This window comes from Haliotis rubra, unplaced genomic scaffold, assembly GCF_003918875.1.
Source record: "Haliotis rubra isolate DU_JTF1 unplaced genomic scaffold, ASM391887v1 Scf22, whole genome shotgun sequence".
Classification (NCBI taxonomy): Eukaryota; Metazoa; Mollusca; class Gastropoda; order Lepetellida; family Haliotidae; genus Haliotis; species Haliotis rubra.
In genome coordinates this window covers 1160474-1184134 of record NW_025766225.1, presented here as the reverse complement: position 1 = coordinate 1184134, position 23661 = coordinate 1160474, and the positions used below count along the sequence as shown (strand labels likewise).

Here is a 23661-nt window from a genome sequence, read left to right as displayed (position 1 = left end):
ATTTGTTACTATATCAAGTGTGTCTATTCATTACCGATAAATTGATAATATAAACTAAAAAACTCTTCGTAACTCATCAAAAGCGTGTGCTGTTGTAAATTCAAATGTAATTTTGGCGAGTTATTTTGTTTGACGTCAAAATTGGTGAACAAACAAGAACCACACTATGTTGACTTCCACTAAGATAGACTAAGTTAGGATATCCTAGAGCTAGGATCCTTTCGAGAATAAGGTAGGACACCGATCCTAGACCCTAGGATCAAAGTTAGGATATCCTAGGGCTAGGATCCTTTCGAGAATAGGGGCCCAGGTGCATGACTCATAATACACCTGATAATGTAACAAACTTGAAACTGACTATCATTGTAAACTTAATGATCGCCCACCATTGTAAACTTAATGATCGCCCACCATTGTAAACATAATGATCAAGCCCTTTTGCCATGTGGACATCTGGGACATGGAACTATTTTAATGTCGGGACTGAACCAAAGGTTCAAAGATTGACAAACAAACAGCCTACCGACTGCAAGCACTTGTTTTCCATCTGACCATCTATGTTGCATGTTTCAGTAGGGCTAGCTATCGATACCGATTACTAAATGTCGATAGATATCTTGATAAAATGCCAAAACAATCTGAAAGAAATCAACATATTTCACATCAGCTGTGAAACAGCCCATGTATATAGACCTAACTGTGTATTATGTGAGTAAATTCAAACTTCTTCATCTCAAAAGTTTGTTCTATCCTTATCCTTGCCTCAATTTTCAAATCAATAATTATTACCGGAAAATAAAATTCCCATCAATGATATTTCCGATCATAAATCTCTTTAGCCAACCCTATGTTTCCCTACTTCATACTTCCTGGGTCGCTGATCCGGAAGCAAAACAAATAATCAGTCTTTCTGGCTCATTAATTCATACATGCAAATGTAGCTCTATTATCTAGTTCTGTATTGCTTTGTTATATTTCTCTATCATTACTTTCATAGTATTCCAGTCATATCATGGCATGTCAGCTTGCTGTGAAGTGAAGCAGGTAAGAAGTATTATCAGCACACATCTGGATTCAAACCCTGATCTTAGGATTAACCTAGGACCGCTGTGCCCCCAGTGTCCCCTTAATTCATTATGAGGGGCGTGCAGTTGTAACACAATATGTAGCACAAAACTTCTTCAAACAGAAATCCCTGGTCAAGCATGATTGAAACATATGTCACATATGTGCAGATGTTTGATTGTTTTGGATAGTGAAGACTGGGTTTTCACAGTTCTGGTTTAGCTTAACACAGTTCTGGTTTAATACCAGAAGCTAACAGCCGTTGCATTGAATGTCATGAATTAATCTGTATACAAGTTTTGAGATGGATGAATTGTCATTCTTGTTTATGAAGGAACAACTGGACATGTAATGTTGTTAAGGAGGTGTTTGTTTTGTACACATCACACAGGAAGTGCAGGTCTGAGAACTGAAATAAGTACCAACAGGAATCACAGACAATTTGCAAGACAACTGCAAATCAGAAAAAAATTGCAAACATCTGCAAATCATAGAAAAATGAGCATGACAACTGCAAATAAATGTTCATTTGCAGTTTTTACTTTTACTTGCACATTTTCTTGTCAAAACCAAATGGAGGAGCATGAGATTTCCAAAGTTTTGCTCTCTGGTTGAAAACAACTCAAATATTTTACTGGCTGTTGTCTTGGAAACCAGTATACTTGTCCAAACCTGGGCATCCCTGAATCTAGCAAATTGTCCTCTTGTGAAGTGTTCAGTCTCCTTGCAAAGCATTCAGTTCTCTTGTGAAGCATTCAGTTCTCCTGCGATGCATTCAGTCCTCTTGTAAAGCATTCAGTTTTCTTGCAATGCATTTAGTCCTCTTGTGAAGCATTCAGTTTTCTTGTGAAGCATTCAGTTCTCCTGCGATGCATTCAGTCCTTTTGTGAAGCATTCAGTTCTCCTGTGAAGCATTCAGTTCTCCTGCGATGCATTCAGTCCTTTAGTGAAGCATTCAGTCCTTTTGTGAAGCATTCAGTTCTCCTGCGATGCATTCAGTCCTTTTGTGAAGCATTCAATTCTCCTGTGAAGCATTCAGTCCTTTTGTGAAGCATTCAGTTCTCCTGTGAAGCATTCAGTTCTCCTGCGATGCATTCAGTCCTTTTGTGAAGCATTCAGTCCTTTTGTGAAGCATTCAGTTCTGCGATGCATTCAGTCCTTTTGTGAAGCATTCAGTTCTCCTGCGATACATTCAGTCCTTTTGTGAAGCATTCAGTTCTCCTGTGAAGCATTCAGTCCTATTGTGAAGCATTCAGTCCTCTAACAATGGATTCAGTCCTATTGTGAAGCATTCAGTTCTCCTGTGAAGCATTCAGTCCTCTTGTGAAGCATTCAGTTTTCTTGCGTAGCATTCAGCACTGATTATGATGAAAATGGCAAACAACACAAAAACATTCGATCACATAAATCACATGAGATCCATCCACGAAAGTAAAGAATTCCGAGACTTGCATGTCTTTGCTAAAATATCACAGGTAAATGTTGCTATGGCAACCACAGAATCTGTCACCTTGCATGAGGTACAGTCAAAGAGTTTGATCTGTCTCTCCGTGGTTCCCCTTGCACCATGGTGTCCACAAACTGTTCCAGCATCTTGATTAGCACTTTCTTCTTAAATCTTGCAGCTTCATGTATGACGTCCCTGACCAGCGAGCACCGAGTATCCAAACCTCCCTGCACTGTGTTCAGCAGAGAAAATATACCATCGTAATCTGAAACACAATACAAAATGCCTAAATGAATACTAAGATCATCAAGATCATCATCGATGCTGTACGTTAAAAAATGAGAGCTATTTGTCCATGAGAACACACATCTTTGTAAAGGGATTTGTAAGGGAGTGGTAGGGTAGCCTAGTGGTTAAAGCATTCACTTGTCACACCAGAGACCCTGGTTTGATTCACCACATGGGTGCAATGTGTGAAGCCCAGTTCTAGTGGCCATTGCCATTATGTTGCTGGAATATTGCTAAGACCAGCATGAAAACTCACTCACTTTTTTAAACGAGGGAATGAATAATTTGGAAATGTGCACTGACCAACCATCACAGTTTCTGTACTGTCTACCAAACACCAGATCAAAAGACCTTTTCATAAAACAACAAAATGCTCATATTGGTGGGATGAGGTATTATCATGGTCATAAAGTTGTGTTCTGTTTTTAATGCTGCATTCAACAACATGACAGCGGCCTGGTAAATGATTTTGGGTTTGGATCAGATAATCCAGTGATGTATATTGTGAGCAACCATCATACTGTTGGGGTACAATGATATGCAATCAACCAAGTCACAATCATAGGATCCTGCAATACCCAGGGGATGCAACTCTGCACAGTCAGTCCCAGGACCATTAAGGTCACCTGTGGCCAATGATCAATATCGTTTAAAAATATATAGAGGATATTATATGAGTGCCCATGTCATACTACGTTTACGACACAAGTGCCTAAATGTTGGTATTTCCTGAGCGAGAGCGATGGATATACGATTTTTTAGGCACGAGTGTCGTAAACATAGTATGATATGGGCACAAACATAATGTTCGATTTAATACCGAAGAGGAAATGGAGGAAAATAAACCCAAATATACTTTCAATCATGGGCTGGCTATCCACCGTCACTGTATGTAGAATGCAACATCATAGAGGAAATATAACATCATACCATTGTTCATGACAAAGTGATATTTTGCCCTAGGGCATTGTATATATGAACCCCGATCATATATATGAACCCCGATATTTTCGCCCTCATAGGTAATAAAACCTTTGTACTTGAATCTTTTACCTGTATGTACTCAGACAGCAGTAAGGATATTAAAGGATGCATTAATGTCAAATACAAATGATGATGTCATATACAATAGATGACATCATAGACAATGGATGACATCACAAACAGTGGACGATGTCAGACAGTGGACAATACAATGAATGCCACATGCTTTGAGTAACAGTAACAAGCACTGATTTTTACAAATCTGTAAAACCTTTAACAGCAAAGAAAGAACTATCAATTCACAGCAGGACTGGACCAAGACTCTAACATATGCACATATGATTACAGAAATGTCCAAAACTTACTTTTCCCTGGTCGTTTGACCTCCTTCACCAAGGACATTCGTAGCTTGGAGTTATGGCTGCACACAGCGGCCTCTCGCCGAGAATTACCTATCTTGTTTCCATGGTCAATATTGTTCGTCAGTCTAGCGTCCACATTGTTTGAATGATTGTGGTTCTCGTTCACATGATTGTTTGTTTTTTCAGGACTTGTGACTTTTTCTGGAGAACTGTCATCACTGTCTAGCACTATCTGTAGGGGGCCGTCCTCTGCACATAAAATAACCACATCAATATTCAAACCAACAAAGCTGTTTCAGCAATCACTCCAGTTATGCTGCTATTTATGCACTATAGTCTTCAAAACCCTGTGTTCACAATACCAACCTTTAAACCTAAAAATCTAAACCATAGGTTTTTGGTTTTTTTTGTTGCTGTTGACAATACACTTAATGCTATAACTTTATCTTATGTATTGATGTGCATTAGGTTTCAATCACATGAAAATGGCAACATTTTAGAGTTACTTCCCTTGAATGTTTGTGTTTTAAACCCATCATGGAAATTGCATGGAATGAGGCTACAAAATTGTTTCATCAATCTCTACAAACTCAAAAAAAAGTTATCCATTAATTAATACTTAATCATCATAATACATATGAAAAAAAGAGAACACCTTAATAGAATTCAAATCAACAGAAAAAAATTTATAATAAATTTTGTGCAGTTGATTACAATGTTCATGAGGAGCTCCAGGTAATGAAACTAGCACTGTACTTAGAGACCTCTAACTGTTGCCTAGTAACACAGACACACAAATACTTAAATGGCGGAACAGCTGGTCTACAGTTTAAACATAGTATGCAACAGAACTCTTCCACACATATCTATGAAAGAAGTGCACATATCCATAACACGGAGCAACATTCCAACTAAATGCGGCGGTCTGTAAATAATCGAGTCTGGACCAGACAATCCTGCAATCAGAATCATGGGTATCGATCTACATAATTGGGATACGATAACATGTGTCAACCAAGTCAGTGAGCCTGACCACCTGATCCTGTTGTCGCCTCTTACGACAAGCATGGGTTACTGAAGATCAATATTCTAACCCGGACCTTCATGGGTCTGTATTTTTTAGTTACAAGTGATAGGAGGAACTGGATATGACAGTATCCATGGCCATGGCAACAGCAACGTCAATAGCAAGGTCAACATCAACAATGCGCATATTTATGAAATACATGTCCTGAAACCTTCTGAAAGTTCTACATTATTACCCCAGTTCATGGATCAGAGTGCTATCGATTTTCAGGCTGCTTATAAGCCACAGGAATGTTGACCGTTTTAGCGCCATATCATTCTACCGGGGTACCCATTGCCCACTGGGCAGATAGAGGCATGTTTCAAACAGTCAATTCCATATGGAGACTCCCCATGCACACTGTGGGCCGGACCCAAGTTCCAGAAACTGAGGAGTCAAGCTGCCAGTCATCCATCCAACTACTCTCAACAGCAACCGTTGCTTTACTGCACCTGATTTGCAACTTTAGTTCTGTGTATAAAGTGAAATATTGACGATTCCACTCCAAAATTACTCCAACACTTACCCAGGACATGCTCCTGTGTATCCTCAGAGTCCATCTCCTCTTCTTTCGGACTCTCCGGGACTGGTGATGGGGGTGGTGTAATGAGTTGCCGGACTGACAGTTCCCGTGGCAATGGGCCTGCCTTTCTCTTCTTGGGCCCGGGTGACGGAGGTGGACTTTCTGATGACCGCTTGTTTCGTGTCTGTGTTCCGAACATAGCTTCTTCTGCTTCATCCACCATGAAAGTGTTCTGGTTCTGAAAGAACAAATGAAAAGGTTTTGCTTACTTGTTTTCAAGGTTGAATTCAGCAATATTCCGGGTATATGATGGCAGTCCATTTATTGACATCATTAGCATTGTTCTACATAACATACAGTATAATACGTCTATAACAAACACGCGTTGTTGTTTTTTAACAAATGGATTAACAAATCTCAAAATACATAATACATAAAGGTTAATACCAGCAGTTGAAACTCACTGATTTATTGACTTTAAATGGATTTCCAAACATGTGTAATCTGACTGGCGAACTCTCCAACTCTCGAAGGGCGGGAGGCTGTTTCTTGAGATACTCCTGATAGTTTCCCATCTGGCCCACTGGCACACTGTGCAGATTGTCTGAAGCAGAAACGACAGGCTATTAGCAATACTAATGATTTCATCCAAGAAAAGCAGTCTTGTAAGTTGCTTTATCACTCAAGGCTGGACTACTGCAATTCAGTGTTCTTTGGTCTCCCTCTTGACGAGATCACTCGTCTCAAGTTAGTACAGCATGGTGCAGCTCGTCTTGTGATGAAGAGACGGAAGTACAATCATGTGACTCCCATGCTGCAGCATCTACATTGGCTGCCTATCACGCTCTGGTGCAAATACAAGATTGCAACACTTGTGTTTCGCCATGTTGATGGTTCACTACCACCATACCTGTCCAGAGAGCTCTCTACTTACAAGGCTCCACGAACTCTCCGCTCTTCCAGTGAGAAACTGTTAAAAATCCCAAAGTTCAACTTAAAGTCAGCAGGACAGCGCTCTTTCAAATACAGTGCGCCCTCAGTTTGGAATGCTCTCCCAAATGAACTCTGCAATTCCCCTTCTCTAAGTTCATTCAAGATCGGTTTAAAAACATTCATATTTAAACAAGCTTTCCTTTAATGTGTACTTTTCAGTCCCATTTTTGTAAGAGAAATGCGCAAAGAGCCCTTTCCGAGATTAGCGCTATATAAATGCTATCCATCATCATCATCATCATCTTCATTCACAAATGTTTAATGATAAATCTCTCGTCAACAAATCAGTGGATTTTCATTAAATTCTCTGCTCAGGTACAAGAATTTGTTTCACGTTACCATAACATCCTTCCAGGTACCCATTTCTTGACAAAAGGGCAAAGAGATGCAAATTTTGAGGTGACTGTATTTTAACAATATGAACGATGTGTGTTTGTGTGGGACAACTCACCTTCATCACAGAGTTTTGTGTTGATGTAGGAAGACTGAAGGAAATTTGTTCTCATCCGCGTCACCTGGTCAAGCAGACTTTTCCTTGGAACATCATATGGGTTCCTGAAACACAAAATACAAACTTTTTTACAATCTGGAGGTTATTAATTTTTTTTGTTTATATGACTGCAGGGCTTTTGAGAATGTTAAATGTGTGAGCTCTGCGTGAGTGGGGTGATAGAAGTGGGTGAGGTTTTGAGTGGAGGTGAGGTGGTTGAGGTAGTGAGGTAAAGTGATGAGAGCGAGGTATTGATTGAGGTGAGGTGGTCGAGGCAGTGAGGTGAGGTATCATGTAATGTTGCGACAGCTCTCAGGAATATTCCATGCATATCATGATAGGAGGGCATGAACAATGTGCTTCCAACATTGCGCTTATGTGTGGAAATCGCACCCAGCAACTACGAGGCCTGATCAACCAGGTTGCTATAGTTACCACTCACCTATAGTACTGAGGTTTGATGCCCCAGTCGGGCACGGCAATGCTGAATGTGGTGTATTCCTGCAGGTCTTGTTTCAGCCAGGTTGCTATAGTTACCACTCACCTATAGTACTGAGGTTTGATGCCCCGGTCGGGCACGGCGATGCTGAATGTGGTGTATTCCTGCAGGTCTTGTTTCAGCCAGGTTGCTATAGTTACCACTCACCTATAGTACTGAGGTTTGATGCCCCGGTCGGGAACGGCGATGCTGAATGTGGTGTATTCCTGCAGGTCTTGTTTCAGCCAGGTTGCTATAGTTACCACTCACCCATAGTACTGGCGGTTTGATGCCCCGGTCGTAATACGGCGATGCTGAATGTGGTGTATTCCTGCAGGTCTTGTTTCAGCCAGGTTGCTATAGTTACCACTCACCTATAGTACTGAGGTTTGATGCCCCGGTCGGGCACGGCGATGCTGAATGTGGTGTATTCCTGCAGGTCTTGTTTCAGCCAGGTTGCTATAGTTACCACTCACCTATAGTACTGAGGTTTGATGCCCCGGTCGGGCACGGCGATGCTGAATGTGGTGTATTCCTGCAGGTCCTGTTTCAGCCAGGTTGCTATAGTTACCACTCACCTATAGTACTGAGGTTTGATGCCCCGGTCGGGCACGGCGATGCTGAATGTGGTGTATTCCTGCAGGTCTTGTTTCAGCCAGGTTGCTATAGTTACCACTCACCTATAGTACTGAGGTTTGATGCCCGGTCGGGCACGGCGATGCTGAATGTGGTGTATTCCTGCAGGTCCCGTTTCACCCAGGTTGCTATAGTTACCACTCACCTATAGTGCTGAGGTTTGATGCCCCGGTCGGGCACGGCGATGCTGAATGTGGTGTATTCCTGCAAGTCTTGTTTCAGCCAGGTTGCTATAGTTACCACTCACCTATAGTACTGAGGTTTGATGCCCCAGTCGGGCACGGCAATGCTGAATGTGGTGTATTCCTGCAGGTCTTGTTTCAGCCAGGTTGCTATAGTTACCACTCACCTATAGTACTGAGGTTTGATGCCCCAGTCGGGCACGGCAATGCTGAATGTGGTGTATTCCTGCAGGTCTTGTTTCAGCCAGGTTGCTATAGTTACCACTCACCTATAGTACTGCGGTTTGATGCCCCGGTCGGGTACGGCGATGCTGAATGTGGTGTATTCCTGCAGGTCCTGTTTCAGCCAGGCCATGTTGCCACCCAGGTTCTGCATCAACTGGTTGAAGTCTTTCCTTTGTAGCACTGACGTCTGACTCCTGTAACAGTAGCATCAACATGACCCAATGTCATCTCAATCTCAGCAGAAACTTTTACTTTTTAGGCTTTTATTTCTGGGAAAACTTTCTCAGCTCTCAATCTCCAAAAGCTATGTTTTACAACTCCACCCATGAGAGAGTTCGTTAGTTTGGTTTAATGTTGCTGTCAACAGTATTACAGTTATATTTAGGCACATCAGCTTAATTTGGGAGGTGAGCTCAAGATCTATATCATGCTGACAAACCATGGGTCATGCAACCACACAATAAGCGGATCCTCCAACATCCAAGGGACATAAGTCAAAGATAAAGAAAATATTATTTGTTTTACAATTCAAATTTTAAACTAAAGTTTTCAAGCTGATTGTCAAGAAAGGTTTGTAATCCTACATATAATCATCTGAGCTTGACAAAATATTCAGTTTCCTTTCTTACTTCTCCACAATTAATAATAATAATGAGTCAATTTGTAATGCACTAAAATGCAGAAGGTATGCTCATAGTGCTATAAAATGCGCACCATCAGACTCAGTTAATATGGTTTGGATATTTGTTTCGTGAACACTTCTTGCGGTAAACACATCACCTCGAGCAGACTTTGATTCCTTCATTGTGTTGTGGCTTCTGTCCCACTGACGCAATCAGTCGGTCCATTTCTATCTTGGCCTGTTCGGAGAAAAGACATCCAAGCATAATAACAATGTGTATGTTTATAATGAGCCAAAACTGAAACCTAAAGCATGCAGAAAGTGCTATATTACCCAGTCAATGGATTAGGGTTAATTTGATATTCATTCTCAGCTCCCTTTGAAGTATACAACCAAATCACCCTGTGAGGTGCCAGGTCTCACGACCACTCATCCTACAAGGCAGACACTGATGGATTTCTTTTGTTTGTTAGTTTGTTGTTTAATGCTGCACTCTGCAATATTCCAGTTAAATGGCGGCGGTCTGTAAATATTCCAGTATGGACCAGCCAATCCAGTGATCAACAGCATGAACATCAATCTACACAACTGGGATACAATGAGTCAACCATGTCTGCGAGTCGGACCACCCGATCCTGTCAGTCGCCTCTATTGACAAGCATGGGCTGCTGAAGACCAATTCTAATCCGGATCTCCCATGTCAAAGCAGGTGATGTTTTTTTATTCTTCTTAATATTTCTAGCTTTTAGGCTGTTTACAAGGTCTCTGTTTGACAATGTGATTGTGATTTTTATTTGTCAGAAATGTACAAGTTGTGTGAGATGTACCTGGTTTTTAAGTTTCTTGAGGTAGGTGATGACACTGTAGCTGAGGCAGTTGTCCATGTTGTCAGGGACGAGGTTCGCTGCACCCATTCTGGCCATCGCCCGTCGCAACGGCTACAGAGGAGAACATACATCAGTTACACTCTAGAGTAGTTACGCTGTGATTCAGTCAGGACAGAATCGAAAAAAGACACTTAGACAGCAAAGAAAACAACCAGACACTCAAACACTTGCTTACAATCATTCAATCATGGCCGACTGTCAGTCTGTTTGACGCTATCATGGTCATTTTCGTTTTACTTTAGGTCAGACCAATTTTATTTCTTGTTTTACGGCTTTTTGTCCTCAGAAAACAGAAATAGCCATGATAAAGTTAAACAGACACTCAGCCATGATAAAGTTACACAGACACTCAGCCATGATAAAGTTACACAGACACTCAGCCATGATAAAGTTAGACAGACACTCAGCCATGATAAAGTTAGACAGACACTCAGCCATGATAAAGTAAAACAGACACTCAGCCATGATAAAGTTAAACAGACACTCAGCCATGATAAAGTTAGACAGAAATAACCATGATAAAGTTACACAGACACTCAGCCATGATAAAGTTACACAGACACTCAGCCATGATAAAGTTAAACAGAAATAGCCATGATAAAGTTACACAGACACTCAGCCATGATAAAGTTAGACAGACACTCAGCCATGATAAAGTAAAACAGACACTCAGCCATGATAAAGTTAAACAGACACTCAGCCATGATAAAGTTAGACAGAAATAACCATGATAAAGTTACACAGACACTCAGCCATGATAAAGTTACACAGACACTCAGCCATGATAAAGTTAAACAGAAATAGCCATGATAAAGTTACACAGACACTCAGCCATGATAAAGTTAAACAGAAATAGCCATGATAAAGTTAATAGCCATGATAAAGTAAAACACAGCCATGATAAAGTAAAACAGAAATAGCCATGATAAAGTTAATAGCCATGATAAAGTAAAACACAGCCATGATAAAGTAAAACAGAAATAGCCATGATAAAGTTAATAGCCATGATAAAGTAAAACACAGCCATGATAAAGTAAAACAGAAATAGCCATGATAAAGTTACACAGACACTCAGCCATGATAAAGTTAAACAGAAATAGCCATGATAAAGTTAATAGCCATGATAAAGTAAAACACAGCCATGATAAAGTAAAACAGAAATAGCCATGATAAAGTTAATAGCCATGATAAAGTAAAACACAGCCATGATAAAGTAAAACAGAAATAGCCATGATAAAGTTACACAGAAATAGCCATGATAAAGTTAGACAGACACTCAGCCATGATAAAGTTAAACAGAAATAGCCATGATAAAGTTAATAGCCATGATAAAGTAAAACACAGCCATGATAAAGTAAAACAGAAATAGCCATGATAAAGTTAGACAGACACTCAGCCATGATAAAGTTAAACAGAAATAGCCATGATAAAGTTAATAGCCATGATAAAGTAAAACACAGCCATGATAAAGTAAAACAGAAATAGCCATGATAAAGTTACACAGAAATAGCCATGATAAAGTTAAACAGACACTCAGCCATGATAAAGTAAAACACAACAAGTGTTTGCCACTGATATGGCAATGTCCCCCGCTGCTAAAGAATAGAATATCTATATTTACTACTTTTTATTTTTTGGTCACATTCAAGATGCCTGAAATGACTGGTGTCTGCATAATCACCCAATGTAGGCTGTCAACATACTTGAAAACATTGGGTGCAATGTTTTATGAGATATCACGTTTAAATAAGTTTGAAATGCGGTCATAGTGTCATGGTGACCTTGAAGATAAGATAAAGTTCACCCAAATAAAGTGGTGTCTGCGTAATCCCCCAATGTAGGCTGTCACCGAACTTGAAGACATTGGGTACAACAGTCCATGAGATATCACGTTAACAAGAGTATGAAAAGTGGTCAAAGTGCCGTGGTGACCTTGAAAATAAGGTCAAGGTCACCCAAATCAACTGGTGTCTGCGTAATCACCCAATGTAGGCTGTCACCAAATTTGAAGACATTGGGTACAACAGTTCATGAGATATCGCGTTAACAAGAATCGGGACGTACATACGGACGCCGCTGAATACATAGTCCCCCGTTCCGCATTGCGGCCGGGGACAAATAGCCATGGTAAAGTTAAACAGACACTCAGCCATGATAAAGTTAAACAGAAATACCCATGACAAAGTGAAACAAAAATACCCATGATAAAGTAAAACAAAAATACACATGATAAAGTAAAACAGAAATAGCCCTGATAAAGTTAAACAGACACTCAGCCATGATAAAGTTAAACACAAATAGCCATGATGAAGTAAAACAGACTCTCAGTCATGACGAAGCAATACAGACTCTCAGTCATGATAGAGTAAAACAGACACTCAACCATCATGAAGTAAAACAGACTATCAGCCATGATAAAGCAAAATAGACACTCAACCATGATTAAGTAAAACAGACACTCAACCATCATGAAGTAAAACAGAGGCTCAACCATGACAAATCAAAACAGACACTCAGCCATGATGAAGTAAAACACACTCTCAGCCATGATGAAGCATAACAGACACACTCAGCCATGTGAGACTAAAACAAGCAGACATATCCTTGACTTCTTTAAGAGGCATTCAGAAGTTGATATGACGAAGAGAAGCACTTCTGATGGACAGACAACTTCCTTAGTGCAACTGATGCAACAGTGTTAGCCTCTACAGCGAAACTTCAAATCTATTGCAATAATGAAGATGTCTATCCATAAAAAGTGTTCCTCTTCTAGACACAGCCATGACAGAGTAAAACAGACACTGATCTGGCATTACGTAAAACAAACATTGGCTCTGCATACAGCACAGAGCAAGTACAAGTCAGTAACACTCACCCCTGCATAGTAACCGGGCATAGTCTTGAGGTAGTTCTCAAACTGTTGCCTCCATTTGGGTGTTGGTTTTAACTTGTGGACTTTAAACAGCTCCTCTGTTGATGAAAACACACAACTATTGAAGTATGAACAATTCTGTCTAACACCAGTAACATAGGCGCAGCACAAATATCTGAAATAACAAAGTGAAAACATATCTGGAAAGCACTATTTTGTAAATTTTCAGAAAACAAACACAAAATGTTTATCACTAAAACACTGAGTTAACAGCAAGAGTGAGTGAGTTTAGTTTTACGCCACACTCAGCAATATTCCAGCTATGTAAATAATCGAAACTGGACCAGAAAATCCAGTGATCAACCGCATGATCATCGATGGCATGTCAGCCAAGTCTGCAAGTCTGACCATCCATTTCATTAGTCACTTCTTACGACAAGCTTGGGTTACTGAAGATCAATTCTGACCCGGATCTTCACGGGTCTTGAGAGCAGGGTTTCCTGAACACTACCAAGACTGCTACATTTGTCATGGATTCATAAATACACCCACAAACTGTTATCACTGAAAACAGGATTTCCTGTTCTGTGCACTGGCATTGAAAATGGCCACGCCCATGTTAAGCTGTGAGATTGAGAGTGCCACCAATAAACAGTTTGATGGGTGCAAATATAGGTTTTGAATCATTTCAGTTGGTAAAATTTATCACATTGTCCATTAAATGTTGTGTATTAAATTTAATTTGAATATTTACCATGCCATGGCAGGCAACTGAAGTGCTCTTTCAATTCCTGCATAAGAATTAAGAGACAAAATGATTTTCACGGAGACAAGTACAAACCATCCACTGCAAAATAATGTAAAGATAAACTGCAAACAAGCAGCTGAGAGTGTGAACTGACCCAGTAGAGGCAGCAAGATGGGGTAGTTGTATGGCATGACGAACAGATTGACACAGCTCAGGACACTACTGGCCTTCAGGTAGCCGAACGGATGACAGATATCGCTGTACTTAGCACTGTTACCGATAAACACCTGAAACAAACAACAAACAATTAATTGATATTATTTAAAAGTACTTCATAAATACTAGTTTAGGATTTGGTCCAATTGTACAATGAGCTCTACTTTTAGCAGAGATTTCTAATAAGAAAGTCTCATAAGCTGACTGACTGAGTTTGGGTTTACATCGCTTGTAGCAATATTCGAGCAATATCACGACGGGGACCCAAGAAATGGTCTTCACTCACTGTACTCATGTGGGGAATTGAACCCAGGTCTTCGGCATGAAGAGCGAACACTTTAGCCACAAGGCTACCCCACCGACCAAATCTCAAAATACTATGACTGGTGACTTCGGTGACCAACAAGGGCTAATGGTTACAGAGACCAGACTGGGTGACTGTTTATGGAGATGGACCAGGGTGACAGAGATGACAGAGATTACCCAACTAGGAAGATTGACCAGGTTGTCAAACCAGAGAAACAACCGGGTTGATCAGCCAGGTTGATCAAACAAGAAGACAGCATGGTTCATCAACCAGGAAGACTGACCAGGTTGATCAAACAGGGAGAATGGCCAGGTTGATCAAACAGGGAAAATGACCATGTTGATCAATCAGGGAGACTGACCAGGTTGATCAAACAGGGAGCTGACCAGGTTGATCAACCAGGAAGACTGACCAGGTTGATCAAACAGGGAGAATGGCCAGGTTGATCAAACAGGGAAAATGACCATGTTGATCAATCAGGGAGACTGACCAGGTTGATCAATCAGGGAGACTGACCAGGTTGATCAATCAGGGAAACTGACCAGGTTGATCAAGCAGGGAGACTGACCAGGTTGATCAATCAGGAAGACTGACCAGGTTGATCAATCAGGGAGACTGACCAGGTTGATCAAGCAGGGAGACTGACCAGGTTTATCAATCAGGGAGACTGACCAGGTTGATCAAACGGCAGACTGACCAGGTAGATCAATCAGGGAGTTGACCAGGTTGATCAAACTGGGAGACTGACCAGGTTGATCAAACAGGGAGCTGACCAGGTTGATCAAACAGGGAGCTGACCAGGTTGATCAAACAGGGAGACTGACCAGGTTCATCAACCAGGCAGACTGACCAGGTTGATCAAACAGGGAGACTGACCAGGTTGATCAAACAGGCAGACTGACCAGGTTTATCAATCAGGGAGACTGACCAGGTTGATCGAACAGGGAGACTGACCAAGTTGATCAATCAGGGAGACTGACCAGGTTGATCGAACAGGGAGACTGACCAGGTTGATCAATCAGGAAGACTGACCAGGTTGATCAACCAGGAAGACTGACCAGGTTGATCAATCAGGGAGACTGACCAGGTTGATCAAACAGGGAGAATGGCCAGGTTGATCAAACAGGGAAAATGACCATGTTGATCAATCAGGGAGACTGACCAGGTTGATCAAACAGGGAGCTGACCAGGTTGATCAACCAGGAAGACTGACCAGGTTGATCAAACAGGGAGAATGGCCAGGTTGATCAAACAGGGAAAATGACCAGGTTGATCAATCAGGGAGACTGACCAGGTTGATCAATCAGGGAGACTGACCAGGTTGATCAATCAGGGAAACTGACCAGGTTCATCAAACAGGGAGACTGACCAGGTTGATCAAACAGGCAGACTGACCAGGTTGATCAATCAGGGAGACTGACCAGGTTGATCAAGCAGGGAGACTGACCTGGTTGATCAATCAGGAAGACTGACCAGGTTGATCAATCAGGGAGACTGACCAGGTTGATCAAGCAGGGAGACTGACCAGGTTGATCAAACAAGAAGACTGACCAGGTAGATCAATCAGGGAGTTGACCAGGTTGATCAAACTGGGAGACTGACCAGGTTGATCAAACAGGGAGCTGACCAGGTTGATCAAACAGGGAGCTGACCAGGTTGATCAAACAGGGAGACTGACCAGGTTCATCAACCAGGCAGACTGACCAGGTTCATCAAACAGGGAGACTGACCAGGTTGATCAAACAGGGAGACTGACCAGGTTGATCAAACAGGCAGACTGACCAGGTTGATCAAGCAGGGAGACTGACCAGGTTGAATGACCGGAGAGAACGATCGGGTTGACTGACCGGTGAGAACGATCGGGTTGACTGACCTGCCAGCAGGAGTTTGGCTGCCGTCTCTCCAGGATGTACTGAGTGAGAGGTGATGGTTCCAGCTCATACTTGTCAAAGGGGAGGTTTTCAATGACCATGGGATCACACGGCGAGCAGGAGAAGCGTAACACGGGATGGGCTGACCGGGGAGGCTGTGGAGACAAAACATACACATTCATACATTGTGTCAAATATGAATTGACTTGAATATATATGTGTTATGGACATATAACATTAAAATATTAATAAACAAAGTTCATATCCATGAAACAGATTCACTTAACACGTGCACGGCATTTTTTAAGTTACTATTTCCATAAAAGCAAATACATATTGATGTCAATACGTATAAATAAACATGTTAACAGAGAGGGTATTTAATCATTAACTCATAAAATACTTAGACTGCAAAAGTTCAATAAGGCAGCACAATTTCTACCCATTCAGTAATCAGCCAAACTGGAAACAGTAGTCTGCTGGGGAGATGCATTACATTAATGTCACAAATGTATATGTATGAGAGTGCGGTAAGAACGCTGTGTGCAACATGGTACAAGACAGGCTGCGTTAATCCAAACACTTCCGTTTTTCATCAAAAACGTTCGGATAGTGAAACGTACGGACTACTGAAACAAACCATTGTGTACACCACAACAGTAGAGTTACTTCTATGTCTGGAGTTTGCGATGACAAACAGTTTAATTTTAATGGTGCCAGTTGTGTTAATTACAATCACAAACTAACGACATGCGTCACCTCACTTATCAATTACCATTTAAGTTTACCGATGAAGATCAGCGCTAATCAATGGTGCTCATTCGGTAAGGGAATTATCAGAACCTTTTTGATGTACCCTGGATTAATGAAGCAAAACCAAGTGTAATTAGCTAATCCGTTACCGCTAATTAACGTCCGGGAACCGGAGAGTGAAGCACCGGATTAATGAATCAACAGTTAATGAGTTTACATAGTAAACAAGATTGGTTACAGCTAGCTACCGTTCAGATATTGCAGGAATCGGATTATCTGGGTCCGGACTAATGCGGCCTGACTGTAATGAATAATAGTCCTCAGAGCTACTAGTCACTGACAACAACTACTACCTAATTCTTAACTGTCTTCAGCACAAACTCGTAGCCTTGGATTAGTAGACTATGAGAATTTAAAGATTGGTCTAACCCAGTGAAAATTGAATTTGGTTTTAAGTTTAAGCAACATTCCAGCCACATCTTGACGGGGGACACCAGAAATGGGCTCCACACATTGAACCGTGGGATATCGAACCCAGGTTTTCTGCATGACAACTAAACGTTTTAACCACTAGGCTATCCCACTGCCCCTAACCCATATTGAAACAAGCTGCAAACTCACCAACTGTGGACTACTGACGTCTGGCCAGTATGCCTCAGGGATCGGCCAGTGGCCGACAGAGTACCCCTTCTGAGCTGATCGTGGGACGTAGATGAGCTTGCGGCAGTTGTGCCACGCGGCATTCAGCTGAGACTGCTGCAAGTTCACCTGTTTCTTATCTTCATTTCCATTCTCACGGTCAGAGATGATCTTGTTGGCATCTTGGTTCTCAGTCAGCGCCGGGCCTGGAAGACAATGACACAGTTCTGGTACTACAGACAAATTGACCATTCTCACTTTCACTCTCTGGCTTTATTGGTTAAATTAAGAAATATTCTTTGTGTGAGAGAGTACAGTCCACATAAAGAATATTCAACATGTCAGATTGTTGATGCCTATAACCACAGTCCTTCTTGGCAGAAATGAGAGAAACTGAACTGGAGTTGTCTTTCTTGTTTGGGCGTTCTATTTATTAAAGTGCAAATTGGCACAGTCATAAAAGGCACTGATAATACAGTTCTAGGAATGATGTGCATAAGTTCAAAGATATGAATTAAATAATGCTAAAGTGAAAAGCTTAAATTCAATTTTCATCCTTAATTCTAAATGTCTTTAAGTTTTGTTCACCAATCACGGAAATAACTAATATAACAAGTGTTTGCCACTGATATGGCAATGTGTCCCCTGCTAAAGAATGGAATATCTATATTTACTACTTTTTATTTTTTGGTCACATACAAGATGCCCGAAATGACTGGTATCTTCATAATCACCCAATATAGGCTGTCAACATAATTGAAAACATTGGGTGCAATGTTTTATGAGATATTGCGTTAAAATAAGTTTGAATAGTGGTCAAAGTGTCGTGCTGACCTTGAAGATAAGGTCAAGGTCACCCAAATCGACTGGTGTCTGCATAATCCCCCAATGTAGGCTGTCACCAAATTTGAAGACATTGGGTACAACAGTCCATGAGATATCGCGTTAACAAGAATCGGGATGGACAGACGCCGCTGAATACATAGTCCCCCATTCCACATTACGGCGGGGGCCAATAAGTAAATTCTGCCTGCAGTTTGAAAATTAGAGACCACACCAGGGTAAGGACAATTTTTAAAGAAGTGAATGTAAGGCCATAGACTTCACATGACATTTGTATGCTCTTAATTACATTGAAGAAAAAAGCATTTTGAGAATACCTTTAAGAGTTCCATTTAGTTCTGAGCTGCCATCTGCTTTAACACCTGAAAAGAATTACATTTAAGTGAGATATCTCAGCTGTGTCTGAGGTAAGGGGTCCATAAGGTTATCTGTTGAATGGAGGCAACCCCCAAATCTGTAAGTTGTAACATTAGCGATATGACATGAACCAATCAACTTGCATGCTGACTTTTAAACACTGTCATAAAACATGGATTACACATCCTTTCACTACCTAGATTGCTGAAGATCACTCCTCACCTGGAGTCTACACCAACCAGACACTTTTAACTTTGAAAGACATTTAGGAGTAATGCACAAAAAGGGGGAAATAAGTTAATTTCTGTGATATGAGGTACACAGTGTTTTGGAGTATCTTTTCACACCATCTGGCGGGTGAAATCTAGGAAGCAGATAGCTATGTACCGGTATGTACATCAGGGCTTATGCTGACCTTTCCCTTTTAAGTAACCATTATGATCTTAATGAAGTGAATGAGTTTTGTTTTATGCTGTTTGCAATATTTCAGCAGTATAATAGTTGGAATGGCAGGGTGCCTAACTCGTCGATTTATCTATGATACCAAACACTTTCGGCAGGCAAACTTGAAAAAAAACATGACAAGTTTTTTACATTATACAATGAAATGTTTAATTCAAATTGGGAATATTTACTTGAACATTAACATTTGGGCAAGTCAAGATTAAATCCAGCTAAAATTTTGGATCTAACTAATGAGATATAACTGACACAGCAAATTTCAAGGACGCAAGTACCCTGTATCTTTCACTACTTGTGAAGAGACGTCTGATGATCAAGTAAACCATGGGTCAAGCGCTGCATCTAAAAGTCATCACTTCACTGTTTATATCTCGGTATTTACATGGTGCAGGTGTGACCTACCTTCATTAATTAAAGGTGGTGGATCGTTTCCAATTTTTTCAAAGTTTATCACTACTCCACTTTGAACTTTCTGCACCAGAGATTCTAAAGCTCCATTCAACATCTTCTGAGTGAAGACAGCGTAAGACCGACCTGAAACACGCCAACATAGACATATTGATAGTCTGTTGTTAAACATCACAGTCAACTTATTCCAAATATGTGAACGCAGAAATAATCAAGTCTGGACCAGACAAACCAGTGATGGATATTGTGAGCAAAAATCCATCACAATCAGTCAAGTATAGAGTATTTGTCAAGGACTGCACAAAAATTGAAACTGACCTCCAAATATACCATATAACGAGTGTGCTAGGTTTTACGTTGCTTTTAGCAACATTAACCCATTCAACACCTCAGGCCGAATAATCATCAGAAATGGGCTTCACACGTAGTACCGATGTGGGAAATCGAACCCAGGTCTGTGATGTAACGAGCGAATGCTTTATCCACTGGGCTACCCCACCACCCCAACTTTTATCCGAATAAATGATGCTGCAGCTCACCTCCTGTTACATCACACATGGCGTCTATCGGGTGGGATTCGGCAGGCAGGATAAATGGGAAGGCATTTTCTGGAGGCACACTACCAGGCATTCTCAGAACGATGCTGAATATTCTTTGGTCCCACCGAAACGGTTCCTTTGTCAACTCTGTGCCAGGGACATTGTTATTCATTGGCAGGTTCAACTGGAAGAACAAATACAGTCTTGTCTTAGAACTGAGCATCACTGTTTCACAAATATAGGCCTTTCATTAACTGAAGCACAATTGAGTGAGTGAGTTTAGTTTTACGCTGCACTCAGCAATATTCCAGCTATATGGCGGCGGTGTGTAAATAATCGAGTCTGGACCAGACAATCCAGGGATCAACAGCATGAACATCAATCTACACAATTGGGTGAAGATGACATGTGTCAACCCAGTCAGAAAGCCTGACCACCCGATCCCGTTAATTGCCTCTTACGTGAAGCACAACTGAATAACAACACAAAGTCCTGTGTTTAAGTGAAGCACCATTAAATATCAAATATTGTAGCATCCTAAAATGAAGAAGCATTGAAAAAAATTAAAGTCCTGTCATAAAATAAAACATCAATGAATAAAGACACATAGTCCTGTCCTAAACACCAAATTATCTCCCTTGTGACCGATTCGTACTCTCCACCATCAATTTCCCAGAAGAACCTGTTCATGGTGAAACCACTAACGTTCAACTACTGAAGGACTTTACCTCAGCTTGCACGCCGTTCATGGTTGTGAGGTAGCCTCCATCAGTAATCACGATTATCACAGCTGGCTCCAAGAAGAATGGACTCCGACCCTGCAACACACATTGTTCGCCATCACACACTTGTACCACTCACAGAACAAATCAAAATATAACCACAGATGGAATATAGAAGTGAAACAGCAGACAGGGATCTCAGCTTAAACAAGAAGACAAAGTCATCAATATCCCCCGCAACGGCAAAATAATCTTCATGAATATGTCTACTAGTTATGATTATGTCAAATGTTTTGGAGTGTATACAGCAAAGTGGAAGGAGAGTATTGAAAGGATTTTAAGATCTGCTCCAGAAAGGAGCCCTACTACCAAATTCAGTTGAAGCCGAACTTGTTGCCATGGAAATGCAACAAGATGACATCCTAGTCACAGCCTTAGTCACGTTTCCATGAAAACAGCAAACAAGAAGACAAAGTCATCAATATCCCCCGCAATGGCAAAATACTCTTCATGATTATGTCTACGAGTTATGATTATGTCAAATATTTATGTGTGTATATAGAAAAGTGGAAGGAGAGTATTGAAAGGTTTTGAAAGTTCTGCTCCAGAAAGGAGCACTGTCACCAATTTCATTCTATGTCAAACTTGTTGGCATGGAAATGCCAAAAATATTTTATTCAGAATTCCAAAACTACAAAAAGGCACCAGTACACCACCAGATCTATCTATGTGCCAAGTTTGGTGAAGAAATAGTGAATGGTTTTAGAGTTCTGCTACGGAAAAGAGCACAACCACCAATTTCAGTCTAAGTCAAACTTGTTGGCATGGAAACGCCAAAAATATTTTATTCAGAATTCCAAAACTACCAAAAGGCACAAGTACACCACCAGATCCATGTATGTGCCAAGTTTGGTGAAGAAATATTGAACGGTTTTAGAGATCTGCTCCGGAAAAGACAAATTTGCACGTACCACCAATTCCAGGCTAAGTGAAACTTGTTGCCATGGAAATGCCAAAAATATTTTATTCAGAATTCCAAAACAACCAAAAGGCACCACTACACCACCAGATCTATCTATGTGCCAAGTTTGGTGAAGAAATATTGAACAGTTTTAGAGTTTTGCTCCGGAAAAGAGCACAACCACCAATTTCAGTCTCAGTCGAACTTGTTGCCATGGAAATGCCAAAAGTATTTTATTCAGAATTCCAAAACTATCAAAAGGCACAAGTACACCACCAGATCTATCTATGTGCCAAGTTTGGTGATGAAATAGAGAACCGTTTTAGAGTTCTGCTCCGGAAAAGACAAATGTGCACGGACGGACGGACGGACAGACGGACGGAGGGACGGAGTCCATTTTAATACCCCCCGAAAAACGCGTTGCGGGGGATAAAAATAAAATTCATATCTGGGTCTAACACATCTAGGGATCATGCTTGATATGTGTACCAAGTTTGATGAAGCTAGCATGTACAGTTTGGAAGATCTGCTCCAGACAAGATGACATCCTCATAGTAATAGCTTATGTCAGGTTTCCATGGAAACCGCAAAAAATAAAATTCACATCTTGGTCTAACCCCCAAAAGGCACATCTAGGGATCATGGTTAACATGTGTACCAAGTTGGGTTAAGCTATCACGAATAGTTTAGGAGATATACTTCGGACAAAGTGTGACGGACGCACACACGGACGGATGGAACTCGTTTCTATATCCCCCGCAACTTCGTTGTTGCGGGGGATAAAAAAATAATGCGCTTGAGAAAACCTAGCTCTGTAGTCAGTATAAAAAGTCAGCCAGTTAAAAAACTGTCTAATAACTACCCCAAAGAGTTTCTGCAAGTTTCTGCACTGATGATACACAGTATTCACACAAAGTTTAAACACTAGGTCCAATAAATCTCCAAGGTGTCTACAACTCTTGATAAAATACTGTGAAAATGTAATCCCAATTATATAACAGATGTTACACTTAACCACTTTCTAAACAGCATTGTGTATGCAGCTTTCCGCCATGGGAGCAGGGCCAATTTACACTTGTCAGAGGTACACAAAGTACATGATTAGACTACCAGTTGTCAAACTTCCATTTTTTCAAAGCTTGGTGGCTGAGTGGGTTAGATCACCAACTCTGTGTGCTGGCGATTATGTCTTACTCTGAGTGTGTGGGTTCAAATCCCAGATGGGACTCAATCTGTAGAAATATTAGAATCTGTACTTCACTGAGAAAATGTAATTCCAAATATAACATACCACATTTGACCACTTTCTAAATGTCATTGTGTATTCCCCATTGAGTTGGCTGCCATTAACCAAGTGGAAAGTGGGTGACCTTTGCCCATCTACACATTAAGAAGCCTTGATATGAAGTAGGTTACGTACCTGTCCATATGTATCAATCCCTGACTGCATTCGGTTGATGTTGAGCAGGTCAAACGCATTCTTCAAGGCTGGACCTAGAGTAGACAAGTCTCCAGCCTTCAGATTCTTCAACTCTGATACGAACGTAGCATGGCTCTCCTTCCAACCTGCCTGTGAAACAATAAAGGCTCACTTTAGACTGTTTGTTTGTTTGACTTTAGACTGTTTGTTTGTTTGAATTTAGACTGTTTGTTTGACTTTAGACTGTTTGTTTGTTTGACTTTAGACTGTTTGTTTGACTTTAGACTGTTTGTTT

General features: G+C 40.9%; 1 protein-coding gene across 1 annotated transcript in view; it reads right to left on the bottom strand.

Annotated features, from left to right (window-relative positions):
- Positions 1-1417: 1417 nt before the first annotated feature.
- Positions 1418-23661, bottom strand: part of LOC124277284 (integrator complex subunit 6-like) — a 26999-nt gene continuing 4755 nt past the window's right edge. The window contains exons 3-19 of the mRNA XM_046712936.1: positions 23367-23516; positions 20992-21081; positions 20264-20447; positions 19719-19850; positions 18815-18859; positions 17637-17860; positions 16265-16417; positions 14023-14155; positions 13124-13218; positions 10189-10299; positions 9520-9599; positions 8784-8933; positions 7180-7283; positions 6200-6339; positions 5739-5973; positions 4150-4395; positions 1418-2777 (exon numbers count right to left, since the gene is read on the bottom strand). Coding sequence (XP_046568892.1) covers positions 2572-2777; positions 4150-4395; positions 5739-5973; positions 6200-6339; positions 7180-7283; positions 8784-8933; positions 9520-9599; positions 10189-10299; positions 13124-13218; positions 14023-14155; positions 16265-16417; positions 17637-17860; positions 18815-18859; positions 19719-19850; positions 20264-20447; positions 20992-21081; positions 23367-23516 — 2478 coding nt within the window. The 3' untranslated portion in view covers positions 1418-2571. The remainder of the gene's footprint in view (positions 2778-4149; positions 4396-5738; positions 5974-6199; positions 6340-7179; positions 7284-8783; positions 8934-9519; positions 9600-10188; positions 10300-13123; positions 13219-14022; positions 14156-16264; positions 16418-17636; positions 17861-18814; positions 18860-19718; positions 19851-20263; positions 20448-20991; positions 21082-23366; positions 23517-23661) is intronic.